This window comes from Carcharhinus amblyrhynchos, chromosome 35 (assembly GCF_965287045.1).
Source record: "Carcharhinus amblyrhynchos chromosome 35, sCarAmb.v2.hapA, whole genome shotgun sequence".
Lineage (NCBI taxonomy): Eukaryota > Metazoa > Chordata > Chondrichthyes > Carcharhiniformes > Carcharhinidae > Carcharhinus > Carcharhinus amblyrhynchos.
The window spans coordinates 915,368-942,973 of NC_137358.1; the positions used below are offsets into that span (position 1 = coordinate 915,368).

The 27,606-nt window shown below is 41.5% G+C and overlaps 1 protein-coding gene across 5 annotated transcripts in view; it reads left to right on the forward strand.

Annotated features, from left to right (window-relative positions):
* Window positions 1–27,606, forward strand: part of LOC145361613 (RNA binding protein fox-1 homolog 2-like) — a 282,466-nt gene that overhangs the window by 168,648 nt on the left and 86,212 nt on the right. The window contains exon 1 of one of the 5 annotated variants that reach the window (XM_080217475.1): window positions 17,543–17,662. The exons of the other annotated variants lie outside the window; for them this stretch is intronic. Within the exon in view, the coding sequence (XP_080073601.1) occupies window positions 17,636–17,662 (27 nt within the window). The 5' untranslated portion in view covers window positions 17,543–17,635. Of the gene's footprint in view, window positions 1–17,542; window positions 17,663–27,606 lie in introns of those variants that run through there. 5 annotated transcript variants of the gene reach the window in all.

Genomic DNA, 27,606 nt, shown 5'->3' on the forward strand with positions numbered 1-27,606 from the left:
AGTAACTTCATTGCAGTGTTAATGTAAGCTTACCTGTGACTGATAAATAAACTACTTTTAATTTTGAAGCTTTGCATCCATAAACCCATAAATCAAACATATCCCCAAGTAGTGGGCACCCAGCACAAAAATTCGCAACAGGGCTGTGTAAATTTCTGACGTTTTTCGAGAGAGGCAGGATTGTTTGTGCTCTGAATAAATGAAAGTGGGATTTTTTGCAGGGGGGAGATGTATGGTATTTGATGTGACGCTGAGGGCAGCAGGTGGAGCTTGTTCAGAAGTTGTTTCTTTAACTTCGTGGAAATGATGTGCAATTTTCTCATGATGCTTTTAGTTTGAACTTTATTTAAAAAATATAGTATTTTTCAAAAGCAGTCTCAAAAATAGTGACGCCAGCATGTCTTTAATCTTGCTGATGCAACTCCTTACTACATGAGCCTGAGTGATGTGCACAGATGGACAGAAATGTATAGCTGCAGGCTGCTCAGAGAGGCCACGCTTAAAATAGCGATACTGACAAGGTAACGGGAGTACTTTCCAGTTTGAAATATTGCTTTAATTTTTAAAATTATATTAATTTAAATTTCTTGTAGTATTGTAATACAAATGATTAAACAGCTGTTATGTGGGTTTAACTGAATCTTTCTTAATTAGAAATTTGTTCCAAGAGTGTGTATGAAATATTTTGCCTTATCGAACTGTTTTTTATTCTTTGACAGATGGCTCTATTACTTTCTCATATATAGGGACTGAATAGTGCATGCAGTGGCTTATTTCAATTACCTTTGCTCTAAAAAGGACTTTGTTATAAGTGAATTCCGTTAAGTGTGGCACTCCTCATCTTGGCAAGGTTACACTCACCCTAGCAGTGGTGTTTCAATCCTCGAAATAACCCTGGGCATGTGAGCTATGCCGCAGGCATACATTTGTGTTTGCATGGCGATACTCATAGATTTAGGATGAAACAGAATGTCTCTTGCAGCCTGCTTCACATGGCTAGATATCTCATGTTTTATATATGTCGTAGTGACACCAATAAATAGGACACTTTCACGATGTTTGTCTAGGTTTCTGAAGTCATGTCACATGTTAGTTTCTGGGCAGTATATCAACTTTGGCTGATCTAATGGAGCTAACACCCATTGTTCTGACATTGAGATGTCTACTTGAGTGTGTATTGCAGCCAGTGAAGTGTAGTTTAGCTGCTCTAGCAAGGAAATGTGCAAGGAAATCGCAGCTGCTGATGTAAATTCAAAAGGCCTACTATACTAATGATATGAAATACACCAGACAACTGGTCTTTGTCAACAAGTCCAAGATTTTGCAAATCCCATTGGCCACCTTTGCTGTCTCAAACATATCTTTGGCATCACCTGGGACATGGTCACCAACTGTGAATTAGCAAAATTCAGGGCGGTCCATTAGCACACATTCATTATTAAACCATTGATATCATGATGGCTCAGCCATGTTCATCACATGGATAATGTGTATATACCCTTCAGGCACCTACAAGTGAGATATGAAGATGGCAGACAATTGGGTGAAAGCTGCTGACTCCCAGGACTCTGGAGGCTGATTGTTCGGAAAAACATAACAAGAGGTTTGGAGAAAGGGAAATCTCAGCTGACTGAGAGTCCAGAGAAAGTAGAGGCCAGCAAATTATGCACCATTTCAGGCCATCATCTGCAGCACATGCGGCAAATGTGGTAGACTGGTGCTTCTGAGCCACACTGGGTGTTATTTAAAACTTAGTTGACCGCCATGAAGCAAATCATTATCTCACAGGATGCAAGACTGCCAGGGAACTAAAGAACAGCGGTGGCTAAAACATGACTCTGTCAGCCAGTGAATGATGTATGAAGTCAGTGCACCTTCAAACATTGTTTGAACATTCACTCTTGGAATACTTTTCCAATGTGTAACATCAGAGTGTGGTGGCTGGCCCTACATGGTAATTGAATTGGGAAATACTACTGCAGATGTCTTTCTTGCACTGTTCCTGACTCTTAAACTTAGGCAGGGAATTTCAATGTTGATTGGAACATATTAAACAGATGCTGCACAGTATAATGTTTAAATGTGTTGAATAATTTTGTTTACATGAAAGACAATCTGAAGCTGAAAGTGTTCAGGGGAAATTGTCCTTTCAGGGGATAGACTAAAGAGGAAGCTTGCCATCAACTTTTCCAGAATTGTTTGTGACAAGGTGAGGAAAAGTAAAATCGGTGGAGGTTTAATCTCTTGACAGCCATCTAATAACTGCTTCGGTTTGACATGCTGTAATGCATTCCATAATTGAATAGCCAATTAATATTCTCAATCAAGGCTCATCAATGAAGAATTAGCTACTAGAGCAAGATGTCTGATGGCCGCCGTCTCTGAAGCAGCTCCCCAAACAAGTCTGGATCATCAATAGATGAAGCAAGAAAACTGCAACAATACACTGATAGTTTCTGTTCACTTTCAAGTTTGGTCTATTTAATGGAGACTTATATACCAAGTGAACAAATTCTCCCTAGTTTGGAGAACAGTATAATTTGATAATCTCTTATTCCCAGGCAGTCTCTCGGGATTATGGGTGACTTTCAGTTAGATTCACCGGCTTCTGAAAGATTGATAAGTCTAGTATGCAACCTGTGGACTCTTAATACAGAGCAGGTGATCCTTGAAGGATTGTGTAGATAAGTTGTTTGGGGATTTATGTTTTCCTTCTGACGCCTTGACTTGGTCAGTCACAATGCGTTGGTCAGGAATGCTTTGAAGATGTCCCTAAAGCATTTCTGCTGTCCTCCTTGGATTCTGCAGCCATGACCAGGTTTCAAGGAAAGTAATTGCTTTGGGGATTTGGTGTCATAGAATCCTGCAGTGCAGAAGGAGGCCATTCGGCCCATTGAGTCTGCACCAACCATAATTCCACCCAATCCCCATCCCCATAACCCCATGCATTTAGCCTAGCTGGTCCCCCTGACACTAAGGGGCAATTTAGCATGGCCAATCCACCTAACCTGCATATCTTTGGACTGTGGGAGAAAACTGGAGCACCTGGAGGAGTGCAGACACAGGGAGAGTGTACAGACTCCACACAGACAGTGACCTAAGCTGGGAATCGAACCCAGGTCCCTGGAGCAGTGAGGTAGCAGTGCTAACCACTGTGCCACTATGCCACCCTCAGGCGTACAAATGACATGTCCTGCCCAGCAGAGCTGGTTTAGACTGATTAGCACTTCAATGCTGGGAAAATTGAATTGGGAAATCCTATTACGGATGCCTTTCTTGCAATAGATTTGGAGGATCCTGAAAAGACACTGCTGGTAGTACTTCTCCAGCGCTTTGAGGCATCTGCTGTAGGCCATCCAAATCTTCAAAGCATGTAAGAGCACGGGGATCAATGCTGTCCACTAAACCATGGTCTTAGTCTCAGGTTTGAGATCCTGATCTTCAAACACTCTTCCTTAATCAACCGTAGGCTGAGTTGGCATGTTAGAGGCAATGATGAATGTTGTCATCTGTATGTGCTTTCCTTGAGAGTTAGACAGTGCTACAAAACCACCAAGCTAGGTAAGATGCTGACAATATCCTCTCTGAGTTCCTAAAGCACCTTGGCCCATGGGACCGCTCCTGCTTAGCTCAATTCTTTACTAGGGAAGACTGCCAAAATCCACGCATGTATTGTGGGAGCAAATCTGAGCACCCAGAGGAAACCCATGCAGACACAGGGAGAACAGCCTCATATTAACTACTTCCATTGACAATAGCTCTCAAAGGAATCTTAAAAGTGAGCAATTTTCCTTGAGCTCACTGCAGTGTATGATACAGTCTGACGTATTGGTTTAATTGTCAAAACATCAAGAGTTCTCTCTCCCTGGGTTACTGATGCCATTGAACTGCGGCTCTGGGATAAACAGTTCAGGGCACAAGTGATGACAAGACCAACGCCTGGAAGAAACAGATGAATCGGTTAGCCTAAGGGTCTCCCTCAGCCCCAACCCTGTTCAATTGTACCCCAACCCACTCCCAGATATTTATCTATGCAATTGACATATTCTGCAATATTGGACTTTGTCTAGAAAGACAGATTAAATGACAATATTGCCCAGCTGGCCAACTACAGCAAGACATAGTTCCTAAAACCGAGCACCACTGAAATAATCTGTAGCACATTCCACCTCTCAGTGCCACTGCTGAGAGGCCACCCCTCTTTCCTATCTTTTCTCAACACCTTGTACCCTGAATATTTTAACACCCAGTCCTGTCCTTCCTTGAGCCAATCTCCGGTATCACCACAACATCATTTTTCCACAACACACGCTGCCTGTAACTCCCTAATCTTCTTTACTATATTCTGTGCATTCACATACATGCACAGTAACCCTGATTTAGGTGTCATTACATTCTCCCTTTCTCCAAATTGATCTATTGACTTACTGTTCTCTATACTAGCGCCTTCCATCTGTCCCAGTATTTTGTGCATCCTGGTATTCCTCTCTAATATTTCCTCTTTGTTCCCACACCTCTGCTGAGCTAGTTTAAAGCCCTCGCAACAAAATGCCCCGCAAGGAACTCAGTCCAAGCTCTGTTCAGCTGCAATTTTACCCATCTTACACATGTGCCGTCACCCCAGTGTCCCAGGAATATAAAGCCCTCCATCCATGCATTCATCTACGTTATCCACCTGTTTTGTACTTGCACTTGGCACTAGGTCCTGCGACTTAATTTTCTGTGATGTGGAGATGCTGGCATTGGACAAAGGCTCACAATACCATTGTTGTGAGACTAGTTAATTTTCTATTCAGCTCACTGAATTCTGATTCAGGACCTCTTCCACCTTCCTGATACCAATGTGGACCATGACCACTGACTGACTGTTTACCTTCCTACAGAAGAATGTCCTTCAGCCCCTCTGTGACAGCTATGGCAGGAGAAAACATCTGCCAGAAACCACTTTCATATCACAGATCTCATTGCTTGCCCAGCCTGCTTTGATCTCTCATGGCAACAGTTTCCAGACTGGTCAGAGCCTCTTTGCAGCCATCAAGATCATCTAGCTGTGCTGCGATCCAAACAATACCTCATGTGGTCTGGGAGTGTCCACTAACTAAACTTGAGGCAAGCTTCAAGAACTCCCTCTAGTCAGAGCTATTGATTGGCTCTGAGACTATACACAGAATAAATAAATACATTCAGTGAGAGGAGTCTCCCAATGGTCCACATTTTCCAGGATCTTGCTGTTGATCTTAGTCAACAGGGACAGGTGTTTTGCTATGGTAGCTGGTTGGAAGCGAACCTTAGTTTTCTAGGTGTTTAGTGAAAGGCCCATTTTCTCATTGGCTTCAGAGAAGGAATTAACAATGATGTGGAGCTTAATTTCTGAGTGAGTGCACACGCAAACATAATCTGCATACAGAGTAGAAGTGATTTTGGTTTTGGATTGAAGGTGGGTGGGTTGAACATTTCCCCATCTGTTTAGTGGATTGTCTACTGCTGTTGGCAGCTATTGTGCTTCATATCACCTTTATAGCAAGTATCAGCTTGGCTTAATTGGTTGCATTATTTTCTGAGTCAGAAAGCTGTATTCATTTAAGGCCTGCTTGAGAGCAACACTACTTTCCAGTGATTCAGTTACAGATTTAAAACAAAAAATCCCACTTCACCTGAGTGTTCGTCCCTTAGCTAATATTACTTCCTTAACCAAAAACAAGCTAACTGATTATTTCCACCATGAGATTTCCATCTTTTCTTTGATGAAATATGTGCTATCCATTACAACTGCACCATTTGAATGTTTTTGACAGCTCAATCATCTGTAATACATAGGTTTTATATTGGAAATAGCTACAGATAATTCCTAAATATTATGAAGTAAAATTATAAAAATATAGTGGTTCTTTTGACAACTGTTATGTAGATAGCAACTGGGCTATCAACCAGGAAGCATCCTAGATATCACATGATATTCTCTGTGACCTTGGTGTATTATTCCTCTTTGCTATCTTCAGCTTCTGACACGACTGACCTCACCATTATCCTTAGTGAATCTCCCCTGTTGTCTGACTCAGTTGAGACTGCCACCGGTCGGTTCCTAGAACTAGAGCATCTCCAGTAATGACTCTTTGCCCCGACTAATATCTCAGAAGATCCCGCAAAGCTGTGTCCTTGACTCCTATCTCTTCTCGATGGGTATGGTTGGGGACATCATCAGCAGACGTGGGGTCAGTATCCATATACCTGCTCACAACATCCACCTTTACTTCTTCACTGTCCTTCCCAATCACCGTTTGGCCAGCATTAGCCTTGGATGAGCAGCGGTTCCCCTGATTAAGAATGAGGAATACTGAAGTAATCGTTCAACCACCACCACAGATTCTATTCCTTTGTTACTAATTGATTTTAATGTCCTAATTGTTCCCAGGTGATATCCATCATCACAAAAAATACCTAATTCCATCACTATAACATTACCTGCCTCTGCATTGATTTTCATCTGTACCCTTTTCAGTTCCACAACAGTGCTCTCCTGGCCAACTTCCATCCTCCACAACATAAACTTTAGTTAATCCTTTGGTCTGCTGCCCAGTATACAAACAATGCCCCGTAAACTTCAAATTTAAAATGATTCCACTATAAATTCTTCATTGCCTTAGCCACTCCAACCTCCATAAGCTCCTCTACCCAACTCTCACCCTATCCCCACTCACTCCAGCCCGCCCTAGTATTGATACTAGAAGTGTCTCAATTTCCGCTCTTTGAGACTATTTCCCTAAACATGACAGGCTTGCTTGCCATTCTTCTCCCCACCCCTTTAAATTCTTTCTCAAAACTCGTTTATTTGACAATGCTTCATTACCTTCATTTGATAGCCATTTAGATTAATAGGAACTCGCGTCTAATGCTGTGTTTTTCCTGACTTGCTGCTAGCGGCTCTGTTACTGAAAGCAGCCTCTTCTGGAATAGGGAATGGAAAAATCAACTGTACTTCTCATATGTGTTTGAATCAGTGACTTTACTGGAATGAGAGTCAGTGAGTAGAACCTTTGCGTGGGTGACATTGTGCTCAGTGCTGAGGTCCTTCATCAGAAATAGTTGTCAGCCTTCACTTTTCCACATTGTACCTCTGCACAGTCTAGGACAAAAGCACAGAGATTTGTAAAATCAAATTACCTAATTTCTAACCTGCATATCTGCCTATATTTTAGCAGTTATTTAATGTGTGTGCAAGCCTGCAGCTTATTCAGATGTTTGGCTGGCCTCTCGTCAACTGCGTGAAATTATGTAACTAGCCAAGAGGTAATAGCTGGAAAAGTCGATGTCACTGCTTGGCCTGAATGATTGAATCCATGCCAGTGAAAATATTTCTAGGCTAACAGAATTTCACTTCATTCTGAGGCATTTGCCCACGTTACTTTATTTGCACAGTTCATAAAGTGTAAGGATCAAGCACTGTGGCATTTTTTGTCTGTGTCAATGACCTGTGTTTGCTTCAGAATGAAGTATTTTTCAGTTTTAAAGTTGAGCGAGTGAGAAATAATTTAGTGGAAATTGTCAAATACTTGTGGGAAGTGCTGGCACCTTTAACAGGCAGAGTTGTGCTCAATCTGTTCAGCAAAAGTGACACTAGTTTAATCCTTAGAAATCAACTACTCTGCTTGGGTCTGTGTGTGCCCTTTAAAAAGTCAACTCTAGGCTGGAACAATGAGGTGGATAATTTACAATACCTAGTCGACTATGAGGGAATAGGTAGTTGGTGTGATATCCTGTTCTAAAATAGAAAGATCTCAGATTTAATTTCTAATCTGTCCAGATTTAGCTAATTCCATCTGTGGAAATGTAGGGAAGAGGGCCACTGATATTACTGATTGAACTTAAGTGAGGGGGGAATGGGCCATGTGCTAACCACTATCCAATGGTTCCTCATGGCATCCAGTGAAAAGCACATGGTGTGAATATCAATTAGGATAAGATTGGGAGTTACTGCAATGCCTTCATGGCGAAACTGTCTGCTAGTGCTCACTGACTAGTCACATGAAACATGGCCGTTTGAAAGTGTTACCAAAAGGGGTAATGTATAAAACAAAACCAACTTCAAAATTTCTATAGGATACGGAGTAACAAGCATTGAGAGGTCACACAATACCAGGTTACACCTAACAAAGGAACAGCGCTCTGAAAGCTTGTGATTTCAGATAAACCCATTGGACTATAACCTGGTGTTGTGTGATCACTCATCTTGTCCACCCCAGTCCAAGACCAGCATTTCCACATCATAAAAACAGTGATATTTTAAGGAGTCTGTGAATTCAGCATCAGTTATGGCTCAGTACATTATGAAAAATGTACCAATATTGGTTAAAATTCCTTTAAGTTTGGTCCTTGCCATTAGATAAGAGACTGATTTAGGTGTGACCTTGATGCTGAAATAATATTTCTTCACAGGAAAGGTTAGACGAGGCATCTTGTTTGCTGACCCATACAAGACTGATTTTAGCTTATGCATTACTGTCCAGTAGCAGAATCTCCAAGAACGGTGAAAGGAAAGGTTTGTTTTATTTTTATTCAGTAACCAGATGATCCACTGGTTGAGTGCAGTTTAATTGACTGCATTGGTAGATGAGATCAAGGTATTTGTGCATTTGATTAAAAGAGGTGGCAAACATCGTAAACTGAAGAGAAATTATAAAGCTGCTAATAAAGACCTTGTCACTTAGGCTTTCTTTCTGGTTCAGTACGTAGATTTCCCACCTGGTCTACTTCTCAGGTATTCCCTACACAAAGGTTCCAGCTTTTAAAATTATGCAACTGCTTTTCCTTGCACGCAGGATTTGAACTGTGGATTTTGCCAGTAACTTTTGATGTATATTAAGGAAGAGTGTTGATCTGTGATGGGCAACCTCGGCTAGTGAATGGGCCTCCATTTCAGTGGGCCACAAGATTGAAACCAAGCTTGTCACTAACCATAACCACCATGAATAAGGTTAAATACATTTAATACACAGCCAAATATTTCATAATGAGTTATAAAAATGCTTAATTATTTATATATTAATGGAATGATCATCAACTTCAAATAGTAAAAACAAAAGAAATATTTACACTTTGGACACAGAGGGAGCTTCCGGCTTTCTCAGCCAATGTTGTGAGCAATCAACACGCACCTCACTTCATTTGCCCTTGCTCTTAAGTGCAATTCACTTCAATCATACCAGTGGGGAAAAAGTTATACAGAAATTAGCGGAATGTGGGAACTCTATACTTGGGGGCAATGGTCAGCAAAGTATCTTGTGAGCTGCACTCAGATGGACTGCATATGGCCCCCAGGCTACACATTGCTCAGCACTGGTGTTGATTGTCCTTAACTGACCTCAAGTGAGGGTGCAAAATAATTAGATGTGCTACTGTCAGTTACCCCACTTTAGGAGTGGATGATGCAGAAAAGAATGTGTTAGGATTCTGTTTCACTATCCAGTTACTCCAGATGTTTATGTAATGTTGCCCCCGAGATCAAGTAGTCTGCAAACTGGCTGTTGGAGTTAACAGGTCAAATGGCAATGTGGATGAGTACTGGAAGACAACAAAGAACAACACAGCATGGGAAACAGGCCCTTCGGCCCAACGAGCCTGCGCCGCCATTTTAACATTGAGTGCCCTCCTCTACCCAGGACCTTTGTCTACACCTATTGGGGAAGATTGAGGGAAGACTAATTTAGGGACAATTTGTTACACCAATCAGCCTAAGAGCACGTTTTTTGGGATGTGGGAGGAAACCGAAGCACCCGGAGAAAACCCATGCAATCACGGGGAGAATGTGCAAACTCCCGCAGACACCGGCCCAAATCCATGTATCTGCACAGCAAACAGTGATAGTCACTGAGCTTTCATGTTGGCCGTCAGGTGGTCCAGTTTAAGCGTACACTAATGACGTGAAGCACTAGGCAACTCTCGAAGCAACATCCAAGAGCAGCCATCGCACGACCCACTGCATGTATGCCCCTTGTTGGTCAACAAGGTGGACCGAATCACCTGTGAAGTAAAAGAAAAGACATCAATAAACATGCAAAACTTAGACAGACATTTACGGAATCCCCAGAAGCGCAGAAATAAAGCAAGTGAGCCATGAAATATTTTGGAAGGTCCATAGGAATCAGTTGATTCCCAGGGATGTCCCAAAGCTCTTGATCTTTATTTAGAAAAGTCTCCTGTATCCCTCCATCTCTAGTCTGCTCATGTACCTGTCTAAATAAGCCTTAAACAACCCCAGCATGCCTGCCTCCACCACCCTACTTGGCAGTGCATTCCAGGCCCCCACCACCCTCTGTGTGGAAAAACCTCCCTCTAACATCCGAGTTATACCTCTTCTCTCTCTCTCTCTCTCTCTCTCTCTCCCCCCCCCCCCCCCTGTTCACTTTATCCATACCCTTCATAATCTTATACACCTCTATTAGATCTCCCCTCTTCCTCCACCTTTCTAAGGAGAACAGCCCCAATTTGCCCAATCTTTCCTCGTAGCTCAGGCCTTTCATACCAGGCAACATCCTGGTAAACCTCCTCTGCACTCTCTCCAGGATCTCCACGTCCTTCTGGTGGTAAGGCGACCCGAACTGGACGCAGTACTCCAAATGCGGGCGAACCAACGTTCTATACAACTGCAACATTAGACGCCAGCTTTTATATTCTATACCCCTCCCTATAAAGGCAAGCATACCATAGTCCTTCTTCGTCACCTTCTCCACCTGTACTGCCACTTTCAAGGACTTGTGTACTTGCACCCCCAGGTCCCTCTGTGTTCCTATACTCTTAATAGGCCTACCATTTATCGTGTAACTCCCCCCTACATTCTTTCTTCCGAACAAGTTGGTCACATTCGGGTGAGAGGAGAGGAAAATGTGCTTTCCCTGTTTTCAAGTTTCTCCCATTATCTACACTGAAGTCTGGAACATGCTATGATTTGTCCCATCTTGTCCAGTTCCTGCACTCCATCTTTCTGCAGGAATCCAAACACAGTATCTGAGTGCATCACTGCTAATCAGGCAATTGTCTGCTAGCCACATATACTCAATTCCACCAGGAAATTTTAGTTGCACCTTGTACTTCATTAGTTATCCAGTGCTTATTATCTAGCCACATGCACAAGATGGGCACCTAAACAAGATACCTGTGAGATTCTGGCATCATTGATCTTTAATTGAATACATTTTTAAGATACTATATTTATCTACACAGTATTTTTGTTAATGTAGGTTGGCAAACCAACTGACTGTTAGTAGTGCTACCTCTGTCCCACCAGCCACAAGCGACCTTTTTTCTTGCTGGAATATATTGAAACATGAAATGCTGAAGAGTCTTGTCAGGGTGAATGTGGAGACGGTGCTTTCATCCGTGGGAGAATCTAGAACTAGAGGTCACTGCTTAAAAAAAAGTTCACCCATTTAAAATAGCAGTGGGACAAATAATTTCATCGCAGAGGGTCGTGAATTTTAAGAACTTCCTGAAAAGATGAAAATAGAATATTTTTAATGCAGAGGTGAATAGACTTATTAGTAAGGAAGAGGATGATAGGTTATTTGGAATAGGCAAATTTGAGGTTTCTGTGACTGTAACACTAAATTAGCTTGAGGGGCTGAATGGCCTACACATCCTTTTCATACATTTGTATATCTGGGCAGGCTTGGCTTAGAATTTCCAACAGAATTTCATTTTTAACACTAATTCTGTGATAAATTGCAAGGCTACAAAAAAAATCAGAGGTATACCTTTCTTTGGAAAGCCTAGGATTCCATATGCCCAACTGCCTGCTTTCCCAATAGCCCTGCCACCTTCCAGGGCACACAAATCCCAGATCCCTCGGCTTTTGAATGCTCCAGTTTTTCAGTGTCCTTTTTTTGATAGAATTCCTTAGCATTTTTGCCACCTCAAAAATAAACAGTTAAAGTAGGATCCTATTGAAGTTCTGGACCAAGTATAACCACGATATTCCAGTGTGAGCAGTTGAATAGGTCTTGCAGAGAGCCTGCACAGACATGACAAGCCAAAAGGCCACCCATGCTGCAATTATTCTATGATTCCAGGATGGCATGGTGGCACACTGGTTAACACTGCTGCCTCACAGCGCCGGGAACCTTGGTTTGATTCCAGCCATGGGCCAGTGTCTGTGCGGATTCCAAATGCTCTCCCCGTGCCTGCTTGAGTTTCCTCCCACAGTCCAAAATGCGCAGGTTAGGCGGATTGGTCATGCTAAATTGCCTGTTATCGTCTAAAGATGTTTAGGTTAGGTGGATTAACTGTGGGAAGAGTGTTTGATTACAGGGATAGGACGGAGGGCAGGATCTGGGTGGGATGCTCTTTTGGAGAGTGGATGCAGATTCTTTCTGCACTGTAGGGATTTTATGGTTTCTATGGACAACACAAATTTTTATGATATAGTTTTTGATTTTTTTTGTTTGAGGTTTTATTTATTTTGAATCTCTACACTCCTTTCCCTCCTGACCATAAGTGTGCAATGAGGCTACTTCACCTTGTAATGACAAAGCCTGACGCTGAAACATCAGCTTCATTGTCTCCTTCGTTACAAAGCAATTAATTTGTGGAATTTGAAATAACAAAAATTGAATTGTCTAGGGTTTAAATATTTAAGGTTCAAAATGACCTCTGTGTATTTGAATATGAACAAAGACAATGGTGATTTTTAAAAAAATGGTTCACCTTAAATTCCACCGTGAAATTCGGTCTTCCTCGAGGTGGAGCACCTGATTCTACTTATCACTTTCAAAATGGTGGTGAAAGAGAGAAGCTGTTGCGTATGTATTAATCTTTTCTAATTGCTTCTGTTAAATAATTGGTTGTAGAAGTCCCTGAATGGCTTAGTGGGTAGCTGGTGAAGTGGTATCAGATTATTGCTAAGCTATAGCTTCACACATTCATGTTGGTGGCTCCATTTCCTTAAATGTCCGTGGCTAGCAAACATCTATTTTTGATTTAAAATTACTAATTGAACTAGCTTCAGCTTTTGCTTGTGGGAATGAGTTCCACACTACTTTGCCCTTTACATGAAGCAGGCCATTTAGGTTGGAAACAAGGAGAAATTTTCTACCCAGAGGGCTGCAGATGTTGAGTCATTGAGTATCTTTAAGACAGATCAATAGATTTCTGGACAAAGAGAGAATTGAGGAATATGACAATAGAGCAGGAAAATAGAATTGGGGCAGCAGGCTTGAGATACTATGTGGATTTGCTCTTACTCCTGTTTCTTAAGTTCTTCTGTACTTGGTGACCTGATTTTGATGTTAAGGTTATGGTCCCTTGTCCTAGACTGTTAACACCAGGGAAAATTATTCTCTCTATCTACCTTAAGAATTCCTTTCATCTACTTAAAATCTAATAATGAAATAACTCCTTGTCCTTCAATATTGCAGAGATTGTGAGCATATAGTTTATCTCTTCTAAGCCTCGGAGCCCCAGTGAATCTGTGCCATACGCCTTCGAAGGCCAGCGTATCCTATCTAAATGCAATGCCCAGAACTGTACAGAGTACTCAAGATACTGTCTAACCAAATCTTTATTTGGCCGTACCAGAGCTCCCTGTCATATTTTCTGGTGTTAATTCATAATTGGGTTAGATTTGACATAGTTATGAAAAAAGACAAGAGTAGGAATCCTAAATTGGGAAACAAAATATTTACATAGCAAAGATGAGATTTGGCCAAATTGGGCTGGAAATTTGAAGGTAAGTCAGTGGCAATGTGATGCATGAAAAGAGTGGATAAGGAGGGTTCTGAGCAAATAGCATTACCAAATATACAAACTGTTGAGGATAATTGTGGAGAAGGTTTCGTTACCTACGCTTACTGATTGTGGTCTGTGGGTTAGGAAGTCTCGGATCCAGTCACAGAGGGAGGAGCTAAGCCCTAGCCATGGAGTTTGGAGATGAGTTTTGTTGTGATAATGGTGTTGAAGGTTGAGCTGTAGTCAGGGTCACCCAACTTGAACGCCTCAGCAAGCAGTGGATGTTTCTGTTCATTCATAGTTTCCGGTTGGAAAGCATACAGTCTTCTATGCACTTCCTACTGAAGTCTGTTACTGTTGTGGTGTACTCAATCAGCTTGGTTGCTCTTATGCTCTGCTTTTCCCAGTCTCTTGCACTCTCACTGATAATGGCCCTAACACCTCTCGCACACTCTTACTGTTAATGGCCCTGCTTCTCTAGCACAATCACGTTGTTAATGACCCTGTTGCTCCTCTCGCACTCTCTCAATATTCATGGTCCCGCTGCTCCTCTCTCACTCATTGCTAATGACTCCGTTACTACTTTTGCACCCTTTCATTGATTTGATTTGATTTATTATGTATTAGTATACAATGAAAAATATTGCTTCTTGCATGCTATACAAACAAAGGATACCATTCATAGAGAAGGAAAGGAGACGATGCAGAACGTAGTGTTAGTCACAGCTAGTGTGTAGAGAAAGATCAACTCACTGTGAGATAGGTCCATTCAAAAGTCTGATGGCAGCAGGGAAGAAGCTGTTCTTGAGTCGGTTGGTACGTGACTTCAGACTTTTGTATCTTTTTCCCGATGGAAGAAGGTGGAAGAGAATATGTCTGGGGTGCATGGGACCATTAACAGTGTTAATGGCCCCTCCTCTCATTGTTAATGGTCCCACTCCTCTTGCTGTCAATTTAAAGTTTATTTATTAGTACCATAAGTAAGGCTTACATTAACACTGCAATAAAAGAACAAAGAAAATTATAGCACAGGAACAGGCACTTCGGCCCTCCAAGTCTGCACCAACCACGCTGCCCGACTTAACTAAAACCCCCTCCCTTCCGGGAACCATATCCCGCTATTCCCATCCTATTCATGTACTTGTCACGACACCCCTTAAAAGTCACTACCATATCCGCTTCCACTACCTCCCCCGGCAATGAGTTCCACGCACCCACTACACTCTGTTTAAAAAAAAACTGCCTCCTACATCCCTCACACCTTAAACCTATGCCACTGAGGAATTGAGTCTTCCACCCAGGGAAAAAGCTTCTGAATATCTACTCTGTCCATGCCTCTCATAATCTTGTAGACTTCTATCAGGTCTCCCTTCAACCTCCATCGCTCCAGTGAGAACAAATCAAGTTTCTCCAACCTCTCCTCATAGTATGCCCTCCATACCAGGCAACATCTGGGTAAATCTTTAATGTACCCTCTCCAAAGCCTACTCATCCTTCTGGTAGTGTGGCGACGGAATTGAACACTATATTCCAAGTGCGGCCTAACTAAGGTTCTATAAAGCTGCAACATGACTTGTCAATTTTTAAACTCAATACCCTGGCAAATGAAGGCAAGCATGCCGTATGCCTTCTTGACTACCTTCTCCACCTGCATTGCCATTTTCAGTGACCTTGTATCTGTACACTAAGATCCCTTTGCCATTCAATACTCTTAAGGGTTCTTCCATTTACTGTATATTTCCTATCTATATTAGACCTTCCAAAATGCATTACCTCACATTTGTCCAATTAAGTTACTGTGAAAATCCCCTAGTCACCATACTCTGGCACCTGTTCAGGTACACAGAGAGAATTTATCATGGCCAACCCACCTAACCAGTATGTCTTTTGGACTGAGAGGGGAAACCAGAGCACCTGGAGGAAACCCACGCATTCACAGGGAGAACATGCAAACTCCACATAGACAGTTACCCATGCCGGAATTGAACCTCGGTCCCTGGCACTGTCAGGCAGCAGTGCTAACTACTGTGCCGCTGTGCTGCCAGCAATGGAATCGCTCCTCTTGCTGGTAGTGGCCCAATGGCCCTGCTGCTTCTCTCGCACTCATTTTAAAATTGCTTGCCTCTGTTTTTGAAGTCCCTGCTTTGTCCTTGGCTCCTTTTCTTCCAAATTATTGTAAAATTTTTGTTAAATGTCCCTTGCAAGTATTTTTTCATGTTCTGTAATTGCACCATGTAGCCAGGAAGCTTCAGGACTACTCAATAGCCTATAAATGTTGGCATACTGTAATTAATCTTGATGCTCTTGGGCTAAAGGGAGGGAGAATCAGGTGGCATTTCTGCACTTAATTGCTATCCAATAACTCCTGTGGGAAGTGGTCATGTGTGAATGTTGAGTGTCGAATCTCTCGTAGAATGGCCAAGGTTAAATACCCTGCGAAGTGATTCACACTGGGAGAAATTACCTCTTGGTAGAGTATCGTCTATGGCTAGCACCTCTGGAAGCCTATATTTAGATTTTGATTTATTATTGTGACATGTATTGAGATACAGTGAAAAGTGTTGTTTCTTGTGCGCTACACAGACAAAGCATACAGTTCATAGAGTGCATAGGGGAGAAGAAAAGGAGAGCATGCAGAATATACTAGCAAGAGTAAGCACCAAGGAGAAATTTGCAAAATAGTAGAATATTTAGGGTGACACAGTGATTAGCACTGCTGCTTCACAGTGCTAGGGTTCCAGGTTCAATTCCGGCCTTGGGTCACTGTGCGGAGTCTGCCTGTTCTCCCCCTGCCTGCGTGGGTTTCCTCTGAGTGCTCCGGTTTCCTCCCATAGTCCAAAGATGTGTGGGTTAGGTGGATTGGCCATGCTAAATTGACGCTAGTATCAGGGGGATTAGCAGAGTAAACGCATGGTGTTGTGGGGTTGGGGCCTGGGTGGGATTGTGGTCGGTGCAGACTGGATGGGCCGAATGGCCTCCTTCTGCACTGTAGAGATTCAACCAAATTGTCAGACACCAGATTGGGCTTCTGGGTTGGCAGTTTCAAATTTAACTTTTTTCAGTAATTGACCAAAAGCCATTGATACGAAAACTTAAATGCTCATTTTAATAACTGCAGTGCAGAATGAGCAAAAATGAACTTTGCGCAATAAACCTCCACCCCACCAGTGCCAAAACATGGACACAAAGCCATAACACTTTGTCCTTTAGAGCCACTTCACACCACTCTGATTGTGTGTTTGGAACCAGGTTTTGAGTACAAGTATTTTATTTAGCCCAGAGATGTACCATAAGAGGGCAAAGTGCTTTGAACAACTACTGTTTGCCTGCATACTTTTTAATAACACGTGCTTGGAAAGGTCTGTAGTATCTGCTCCGCACGCTGTCTCAGCCACTAAAGGGTTAAAGGAGAAATTGAAGACATTTATAAGATGTCTAAAAATACAAGGAATTCGGATTTTACTAACAGATGGGTGGTAGTTTCCAATGAACAAACTGATTTTTTTTTATTTTGGGGTACTGTAAAGCTTTAGCATATGGAGGAAGGAGAGAAACTTTGAATTTCTAAATGAAGAAAAAGATTCCCCACATGGTCGGTAAGATGTTAAACCTAAAATATTTAGTCCTGGCAGAATAGGCAGCTGCATGTGGAAATGCCGTCTTCATTCACCTCAGGGAGTGTTGGGGGAAGGCAGATATTGGGCTGGCTGCTTCTCACTGAGGATCAGGTATCGGCTTCGGAGACATTGATGGGAGTGGCTAGTTGTGATTAATAGCCCATGGCATGCAAGGCGGAGCCCGCACGAGCCATCTGGCCAAGATCTGCGAGTTGCTGTAGGGGAGATAACAGGAGAGGGTCCAATCTGTGTCTGAAAGTCAAGCTGAAACAGGGATTACTCAAATTTGCTTTATTTGGTTTATGGAGAGAAAGACGATGGTTTCACAGGTACTCCTCAGTGTTTTAAGCCGCTATTGTTGGTAAATGTTTGTAGAAAGTGTGTTGAACCATGTGCCTGTGCTGTGCAATTTGTATTTGAACTGAATGAATCATTGCTTCTATTGTCTGTCGAGCTCTGTTCGTTCTGCTGGTTATCAAGGGAGGCAGCTTGCTTGCGTTCCTTGTGCTTTCCATATTCTCGGCCATCAAAACTTGTAAAACGCACCCAAAATCAAACCGTTTTTCTAAAAAAATCAATCCGTCTCAGATCAGGTAACTGAAAACTAGAATAATGTGAACAGACTCGGCTGAATGGGTACAGTAAAAATACACTGGTTTGGTGCTGTGTAAAACCGGAGGTTCAGCAGTCTATTTATTTAAGGAACCCTTTCTCCTTGTGTGTACTGCAGTCGTTGAGACAAAGCACAGGATTGTTAACCCTCTGCATGCTGAATTTCCATCTCATGTTAATCATGTATGTCTATGCTGTGCATTTCCAGAAACCCTATTAACCCATAATGGAGAAATGTGGAGAACCACAATCTCTGTGCTTATGTGCTCTGAATTTTAAAAAAAGACTTCTGTTAGAAACCAGTATGACTGCCTAGTTGCTCTTTAGGGTCAAATAATGTAAAGGTTAGTAGCTCCATTCTTATATTCATATTTTGGGCAAATAAAAGATTATTGTCAGTGAGGAGCCTGCATGATTTTAATATGTTAGTGTTGTTGTGACAATGCCATTGCTTTTACTGACTTGATATACCAGTCCAGTAAGTGTGGATTTATATCTGAGCAAGTGGGCGTAGGCCCTTTCCCTTCTGATCTTTAGCAAACACAAAAGGTAGCAGCTGGGTTTTAAAAGCATGTACGCAGGATCCATTTTTGTGCTTGAAAATTCAGACTGAAGCTGCTAGCTTCTTTGGATATTGATATTTTTCCAGTTTCATAATGTATGGAAGTGTTGGTTGTTTTCCTTGTATTTTCTGCAGAGAATGTCGCACACTGTTATTTCATCAGTCACACAAAGAAGCAGCAGCAATGTTTTCTGCAGTCCGGGGAATGTGCTTCAGGAGACTTTTTATATCCAAAATAGGATAGGAGCCTGGTGATATAGAGCTGTAATGAAAGAAAGAAAAGGAAAGCAGCATTTGCCACAAAACACAGCCATCTTGACATATTGTGCCTCTATTACTAAAAGAAAATTGTCGTTTTTACATTGTTTGAAAGAAAAGGCATTTTAATTTGAAAAAATAAAATTTTAGCTATATTGAGGAATATTTTTGAATTTAATGTAACTCATAATCCCATCCATCCTAGAATTTTTATTGAACTGTTATTTAGTTTTGCCATTTGTAATTCGTATCATAACCCACATGAAAGATTTTACTGATTATTTAAACTAAGGAATGCAATGATTGATTTTAAATTTCACCCTGCATACAGTGACTTTTAATTCAGACCTAAAGCATTCAGCTTCTTCTAAAATATTATAAAACATGAAACTGCATAATTATACAAAATACGATCCTATATATATATAGTTACACCTTCAATGTTATCCCCACACTGTGGGATTCCCAGATATTAGCCTTATGGATGATAGGGAAGGTGAAAGTAGCCACAGTTTCCACTCCTGAATGTCGTTCAGTAATCTTTGTTGGATATTGAATGTAAGAAATACAAGCAGGAGTAGACCATTTGGCCCCTCGGGCTTTCTCAGCCATTCTGTATGATCATGGCTGATTATCTGAATTAACCCCATTTTCCTGCCCCTTCCCCGTATCCCTTGATTCCCCAAGAGATCAAAAATCTGTTTGTGTGTGTGTGTGTGTATACACACTTCAGTTGGGTAAGGCTAACACAGCTCTCCACAGTTAAATAGCACGCTCACACCTGTCATCTAGAATGGACACCTTGGAGCTGAGGGCACGTGGGAAGTTAAAGCACTGCAATATTCAGACTTGCAGAGAGCACGAGGGGAAAATGACTAACGAGAGCAGCTCTAAGTACATTCAAACCAAATATTTTGCTGCTTTTGCTACACTTAGCCAAAACAGCATTGGTTATTTTAGCTAATTAAAACCTGCCAATTTTAAAGGATGACTTTGGAAATGCTGTAATGAAAATTAATAATTGCTGTAATCTGGGTGTCGATAGAATAAGCCTTAGCGAGGAACAGATCCTTGGTCAAGAGGTGCGGTTATGCTTTTGTCAAGCTTTTAGATAGTCAACATTACTATGTGTGCATTTACCCCTGATGGATAGAATCATAGTTTCCCTGCAGTGCAGGAGGCCGTTCAGCCCATTAAGCATGCACCGACAGGAATCCCATCTTATCCTCGTAACCCCACTTATTTACTCTTCTAGTTCCCTTGACAGCAAGAGGGAGTTTTACACCTCTGATCAACCTAGCAGAAAATGGACGGTGGGAGGGAACCAGAGCACATGGGGTGGGGGGGAACCCACGCAGACACGGGGAGAACGTGCAAACGCCACATAGACAGTGAACCAAGGCTGGAATCGAACCCAGGTCCCTGGAGCTGTGAGGCAGTAGTGCTAACCGCTGTGCCACCTTGCCTCCCAGATAATCAGACTCACTGTTTTATTTCTTTACTGCCATATAGGCTGATTGCTGAATATTTGCACTATGCAATTTTGTTGAACTTTGTTGAGTTGCATACCAATTCATCAGGGAGTGGCTGAATATAAGATTAAGGAGCATTCAGGAGGGTTCTGAAACGGTCAGTGATGTGCCAAAGCATCACCCCAGTAAGTTGATTTTGGGGAGTCTCAACTCTTCTACTTCCAGTGCAATTGAGTAAAACATCAATATTTCAACTGTTTCTTGAATTTATCCAAATATTTCTATCCCATGTTTACTGTAATGCAGGTACTCACTAAATTCTAGCTGGCATTTGTGTGTGGAGAGTTGGGGGGTGGAAGGGTATAAATCTACAATCCTTCACCAAATTTCTATTTAGAAAACTTGTCACACCAGTGAGCTGCTTAGCACTGTTGTGAGAGCATTGAATTAAATCATTGATACCACATTATCCAAAGTGATTCATGGTTATTATTAATTATTAGAGAAATGTGAGCTTACATGAAGCTGCTATACTCTTAAAATTAGATAATCCAGGAGGGCTGGTGGCACACTCAGTTGGATCTTCAGTGTACTGCCTTATTGAATTGAAGGAGGTTTGGTTATATTCACAGTGTTCAACGTGCAGTAATGAGTTTCAACTTTGCCTGAATGCTAATTTAGAGGGCCGGAAGAAAAATAAATTAGCCAGGATGCTTTGGTGCACCTTCCAGCAGTCTGATCAAAGAGGTGCAATAGCTATAAAAAAACAGTAAGAGGTAGAAATCATAATCCATGTAAGCACACCAAGCAATACATCATGTTTTCCCACTCCCCAGCTACCAATGCAGATCAGTGGCCCTGCAGGCAATGAAGTGGGGCAGACCTGTTCCAAGAACTTGAGCAGAACTCATGGTTGCTTACTGGATTGGCTGGAGGGTGGTGCTGAGATTACTGATGCATTGGATGAATATATGTCACCTATCGAACCATAGAAGCTATCAGTTTCTCAAGATTCTGGCCTAAACCGTAGACAGAACTTTCCAACAAGGAATAGAGACTTTAGCTCATTTCTGTTTTTTGTCCAGACTGATTTTGTGAACTAGATCAGATTCTTCATTGTCACAGGGCTGGGACTGCATACAGGACAACACTCTTCAAATTCCTTTCTGTTCCTACACTAGGTCTACTGATTTCTGTTCAGTAAAGTTTATTAGACACAAGTAAAGCTTACATTAACACTGCAATGAAATTACTGTAAAATTCTCCTAGTCGCCACATTCTGGTGCCTGTTCGGGTACACGGATAATTTAGCGTGGCCAATGAACATGTCTTTCAGACTGTGTGTGGTTGGGGGGGGATGGAACCGGAGCACCCAGAGAGAACGTGCAAACTCCACGCAGACAGTGACCCAAGCCAGGAATTGAACCCGGGTCCCTGGCGCTATGAGGCAGCCGTGCTAACCACTGTGCCGCCACTCCTGTGTTCAGCCTGATGCAATCTAATTTGGATTGAACAAATGGGATGGAACCTGGCATCTCCAGTGTATGTGGATTGGTGCTACCAAACGATAGCTGTGATATCTGCTGCAGTCTGGATTTCTTGGATCTTCAAAAGTCTTACATAATCGTAAGCATATTCCATTAGTTGCAGGTTTGAGTTAGTCAAAATTTCAGCTGGGCCCTGTGTAGATTTTTGTCTCTTGTTCATTCACAACAAAGCAGGTGGAGTTCACTTTTTTTTCTTGCAAATCTTTAACTACAACATGCTGTACACAATGGACAGTGAGACCTCTGTAATGTTCAGATTGCAGAGTCTCAGCCATGTCGTGAGTTATTCAACTAAGTGTACTTCTTTACAAGGTGCTTTAAGTAGTTTGCTACATTGAGAAATGACGCAAGCCATTTAGCTTCATTTGCATTCTGGTGTTGCCAACAACAAAGTTTGTAATTTAGCTCTTTGATTGGTATCTTGTTCATTTGAATCGGAGTCATTGCTTATACATGGTCTGTAAAAGCCATGCCGTGCCACTGATGCAGTAACTTGGGTCTACTTGGTTACTGAGATTGCTAATATGTAGATAACATAAAGATGAGACAAAAGTTGATAGAAAAATACTTTCAAAGTGCTGGGATATCTCGGGGCTAAGAAAGATAACTACATATCATTTCGAACAAGTGCGTAAGCTCAATTTGTCTCCATCAGAGTTGATGTTCCACACATGTTCCCATCCTCCTTTATCTAACCTTTTATTAGTTTTAACTTCTATTCCTCGCCCTCATGTACTGAGCTAGCTTTCCCTTCAGTGCATCTGCTGCGTGTGTATATTCCACTCTGATTAAAGAGGTTTCTCTGGAATTTCCAATTGGATTTAATATTGTCTCTCCTATTTCTCCCCCTTGGTTTTGGATTTCACCACTTCCATCACCCTAAACATTTTCTCTATGTCTACCCTGTCAATCCCCTTTCACAATTTTCAAGACCTCTGTCAGATCACCCCCACCTCTTCAATCTTTCTTTGTGATTAGAACCTCTGCACTGTGGAATTTTGGTGTCATTATCTGAAATTTCCTATTTTAATGTAAGAGCAATCTGATCTCCATGTCTTATTGAATCTCAGACATTTTCAAGTGCTTCATATATAATATTCTGATAACTATTACATGGTCAAATATGAAACTATTTAACACAGCGATGTCACACACACACACAGCAATGAGATGAGTATGCAGTTAATCTGTTTTTTGGTGGTTGAAATTCTCTAAGGAATCTTCAGCATTTACCTGAGCACTGAAAGAAAGAACTGTTAACATCCTGGTTTTAACATCCTACCTGAAAAACAACAGCTTTGACAATTTAGCACTCCCTCGGTACTGCAGGGTTGGCTTAAGTTATGAATGGGACTTGAACACAACCTTCTAACTCAAAGTGGGAACAGGATGACTGGTATTGAAATGTACTTAATATGAAACATTTAGGTAATGTATTCCTAATAGTTATCCGTGTTGGATTCTATGATGGGCTTATTTGAAAACCATTCAGAAAAGCTCATAAATGAACATAACTCCTAATCTAGGAATTAAAATGATACACTGCAAAGGAAGCTATTCAACCATTGTGCACTGCGAGCTCTTTGCAAGAGCTGTCCAATTAGTCCCATTCTTATTGCCCTTGTCGGTGTATGCCTTTAATTGCAGTACTGTAATTACTAGGTATTGAGGTATTTCAAGTTAGCGTAGTTCTAAATTATTTTTTACAAATTTGTAGAAGCAAATTTTCAAGAAGCAGTTATAGAATCACAGGGTAGGCAATTCAGCCCATCAAGTCAGCACCGACTCTCTGACACAGTATCTTATCCAAGCCCTCTTTCCCTGCACTATCCCCATAACCCCACACATTTACTGTGGCAAATCCCCCTAACCAACACGTATTGGGACACTAAGGGGCAATTTAGCATGGCCAGTCCACCTAACCTGCACATCTTTGGACTGTGGGAGGAAACCAGAGCACCTGGAGGAAACCCATGCAGACTTGGGGGAAACGTACAGACTCTACACAGGTAGTGACCCAAGTCAGGAATCAAACCCGGATCCCTGGCGCCGTGAGGCAGCAGTGCTAACCAATGTGCCACTGTGCCGCCCCATTTAGCTCTTGAGGTGAAGGGGATCAAAGGATATAGAGGGAAGGCGGGATCAACCATGATCATTATGAATGATGGAGCAGGCTTGAAGAGCCAAAGAGCCTCTTCGTGCTCTTATTTCCTATCTTCCTATATATTTAGCTAGAACTAACCAACCAGTTTTTTTGAGCAAAAGATCAGATCTGGATCTGGTTCACCAGCAGGCCAATGGGATTTTTCCACAGGATCATAGAATCTCTACAGTGCAGAAGAGGGCATTTGGCCCATCGAGCTAGGGGTGAATTGTCTTCATTCCAGGAAAATTCAGCTGTTGAAAGGAAACTCATTGCAAAAATGCTGACTTTAATGTTGTTGTTTCTGGCAGTTTGTCACTGTGGGTTAATCCAGGGCTTTAGTTAAAACAGATTTTATATGGGGATCTTATAGGGACATAAGATAATGAAGGGGATAGATAGGGTAGAGGTAGAGAGATTCTTCCCGCTTAGAAAGGACAGCAGGACTAGAGGCACAGCCTCAAGATAAGGCGGGGGGGGGGCAGTTTAGATTGGAGTTGAGGAGGAACTTCTTCACTCAAAGGGTGGTGAATCTCTGGAATTCTTTGCCCGTTGAAGTGGTGGAGGCTACCTTGCTAAATATATTTAAGTCACTGGTAGATAGGTTTCTGAGAGACAGGGGAATTAAGGGTTATGGGGAGAAAGCAGGAAAGTGAAACTGATCCACTTCAGATCAGCCATGATCTTATTGAATGGCGGAGCAGGCTCGAAGGGCTAGATGGCCTACCCCTCCTCCTATTTCTTATGTAGATTTAGTTGTGACTTTAAAAAGGGAAATGAATAAATACTTAAAAGGGGAAACAATTGCAGGGTAATAAGGAAAAGATCAGAGGAGTTGGATAGCTCTTTCAAAAAGCCAGTATTGACGCGATGGGCTGTGTGGCTTCCTTCTGTGATTCTCTGATTTTAATTCAAACAGAGCAACAGGGGCTTTAATAATTTAGATATCCGAGTAGGTCACAATGTTCTACTTGCCATTTTGGATCGAGGAATGATGTTCAGAGCATGGAGGATAGATTTCAGTAGTGATGTTTGAATAGTCTCTGGTGTAGAGGTGATGATCAATGATCCTTGGAAAACACATTAATATCAGGGAGTTAATTCAATCTTAGAGGAGATTGATCTTCAATGAAGAAAGGTTTTAAAAATTTGCTTGGGAAGGAAGAAGAACTGTAATTTCTCTCAATCGGTTCCATTAGCCTAGTGATTAGAGTCATAGAGGTTTACAGCATGGAAACAGGCTCTTTGGCCCAACTTGTCCATGCTGCCCTTTTTTTAAATCCCTAAGCTAGTCCCAGTTGCCTACATTTGGCCCATATCCCTCTATACCCATCTTACACATGTAACTGTCTCAATGCTTTATAGAGTTATGTTTCTTATAACCCAGAAGTTGAGGTAAAATCACCACATTATGAAATTGAACAGAATTGAGCTATACTTCATCAGTGTCTTCTGGGAAGCTAACTTACCATTCACACTCTGGCCCACACGTGATGCTGATCCGAGATGGTTGACTCTTGATGTTCTTGGGGCGACTGGGAGTGGTGGGTAACACTGTTATGACACTACCTTGTCATTATTACACACATGCCAGAAACAAATATTAACAAGTGACCGTGATAATGTGCCTCGATTTAATTTACACTTTTGTTTCTTTAGTTTGTAAATGAATAGAAAATTTCCAGTTCCTTTTTGTGAAGACTCCCCAGAACGTGAGAGACAGATTCCCAGTGAAACTTCATAGCAGCAGCTGAATTTAGTACGTTGGAGAAATAAAGCAACATATCTTTTCGAAGGAAAATGAACCATATGCAGTTTATTGGCAGCATCACTTAAGGGATGAGAAGAGATTAGGCCTTGTTTTCCTTTTGAGGCTAAACTAGGCTGGGCAGTACTTGAATGACGTCTCTTTATAAAAATGAACTGTTTATATTTCAGGATTTTCAACTTTGGTCAGATGTACAAAGGAGCAGAGTGGCCAATGTTGACTTGTTTGAACACAGCCCTCATAATATGTTGCTGTTTACACACCATTTCCAACAGACACATTTAACCTTTCCTTTGCCAGTTTTCTTTCTCAATTTCAATTTAACACAGCAGAAGAGGATAAGGAAGGAAACAAGATACAAAGTTTTTCATTTTTATTTAAAAATGTATTATTGACCTTTTAAAAATCATGAGATTCTAGCAAACTACACATTCCCACTCTCAGTTATGAAAGAAATCACAGCCATCTTGCAACTGATATGTCACTTTCGGCTTTAAATTAGAGAGTTTAAAGTGTGGACTGTCTGTCTTTTGAACCTTTGAGCTATAGCTGTCAGTTTCTCACCTGGGTCACAAACAATATATGTAGGGAGCCCTGGGTCTTGGTTGAAGAAAGAAAGGTGATGTCGTGTTAAAAGCATTGGTGGAAGAAATTGGATATTTTCAATCCACTCATCAGAAAGTGGCAGTTTCAGCTTTGGACAATTATTCTGCATTTACTTCAGAAAATATTCACAGATACATTTAACAGCAATGTTAACATTCCCAGTGGAACGAATCCATCCCAGACTACTTAGTCATGTCTGAATACAATATCTTCAGCTTTGTCTGAGCCTCTGGTTGCTGGAATCAGTTCGATAAACAGAAATAATACTGAGGATCAATCCAGATTGAAATAGTGGAAAAGTTCAATACTGTTTTCTCTTTTGCGTGCAGCCAGAATTAACCCCTTCAGTTGCATTCCCAATGTTTTGTTGCATGGAAAAAGTCATCCCGAACAAAATAGTATGTATTTAAAGCTAACAGAGTTGATATTCACAGAATGTGGTTTGGATTTTATCCCGCTGTTACCCGAGAAATCCAAATCCCCAGTCCGTTATTTGAAGGCACTGTCCCACACTGTTCTCAGGTATTATTCATGAATAACTGTAGACTTTTAAAAGAATGAAGATGACCAAGTGATGCAAGCATTCCTGCACAAAGCTGCTAAGGGACTTGATTCAAACTGCAGCCATTGCTGATCCTTGCCTTTCCCCTTTCTCTCAGCTGAGTTGTTGAAAGTCGCATTAAGCAAAGATGCAACTAGTCCAGACTTTCAAAAAATGGAGTGAAATTTAGAAAATTTAAATCTGTATTATCGGCAGTACATATTTTTAGTTGAAATGTTTTAAATGCAACATGCTTTTTTCAAAAATAATCTTTTACATATAAGAAATCTTCTGAAAATTAATTGAACTGGAATCGTTTGACTGGCTGGTGAGGCATGAAGACTGACACAAGCCATTGCAATCTTCTCAATCTAGATTAAATTGTCTGGCAGTCTGAATGGGGTAGACTCATTGACCATAGTTGCTGCCTTGAAGCTCCAAGCCGCATTTTAATGTGGCTGTGCAGCATAAATGAATCACAAGATGAAGTAGCTGTGTTGAATAAAGTAGATACAAGCAGTGCAAGCATACTTCAGTTGTCTTTTTCATTGTAATGCTTTAAACATCTAATATTTCCTGTGAGAAAATTGGTCCAAATGTGATTGAAAGAAATACCACATTTCTCTTTTAATTAAGATTTATCGTTGAAATGGTTGAGGTTTGTGATAGCAGAGTGTTGAGAAAATCTCAGCCCCCTTGAATTGCAGAGACCTGTTATAGTCAAAGACATCAAATTATTTTTCAATCAAACTGATCCAGCCTGA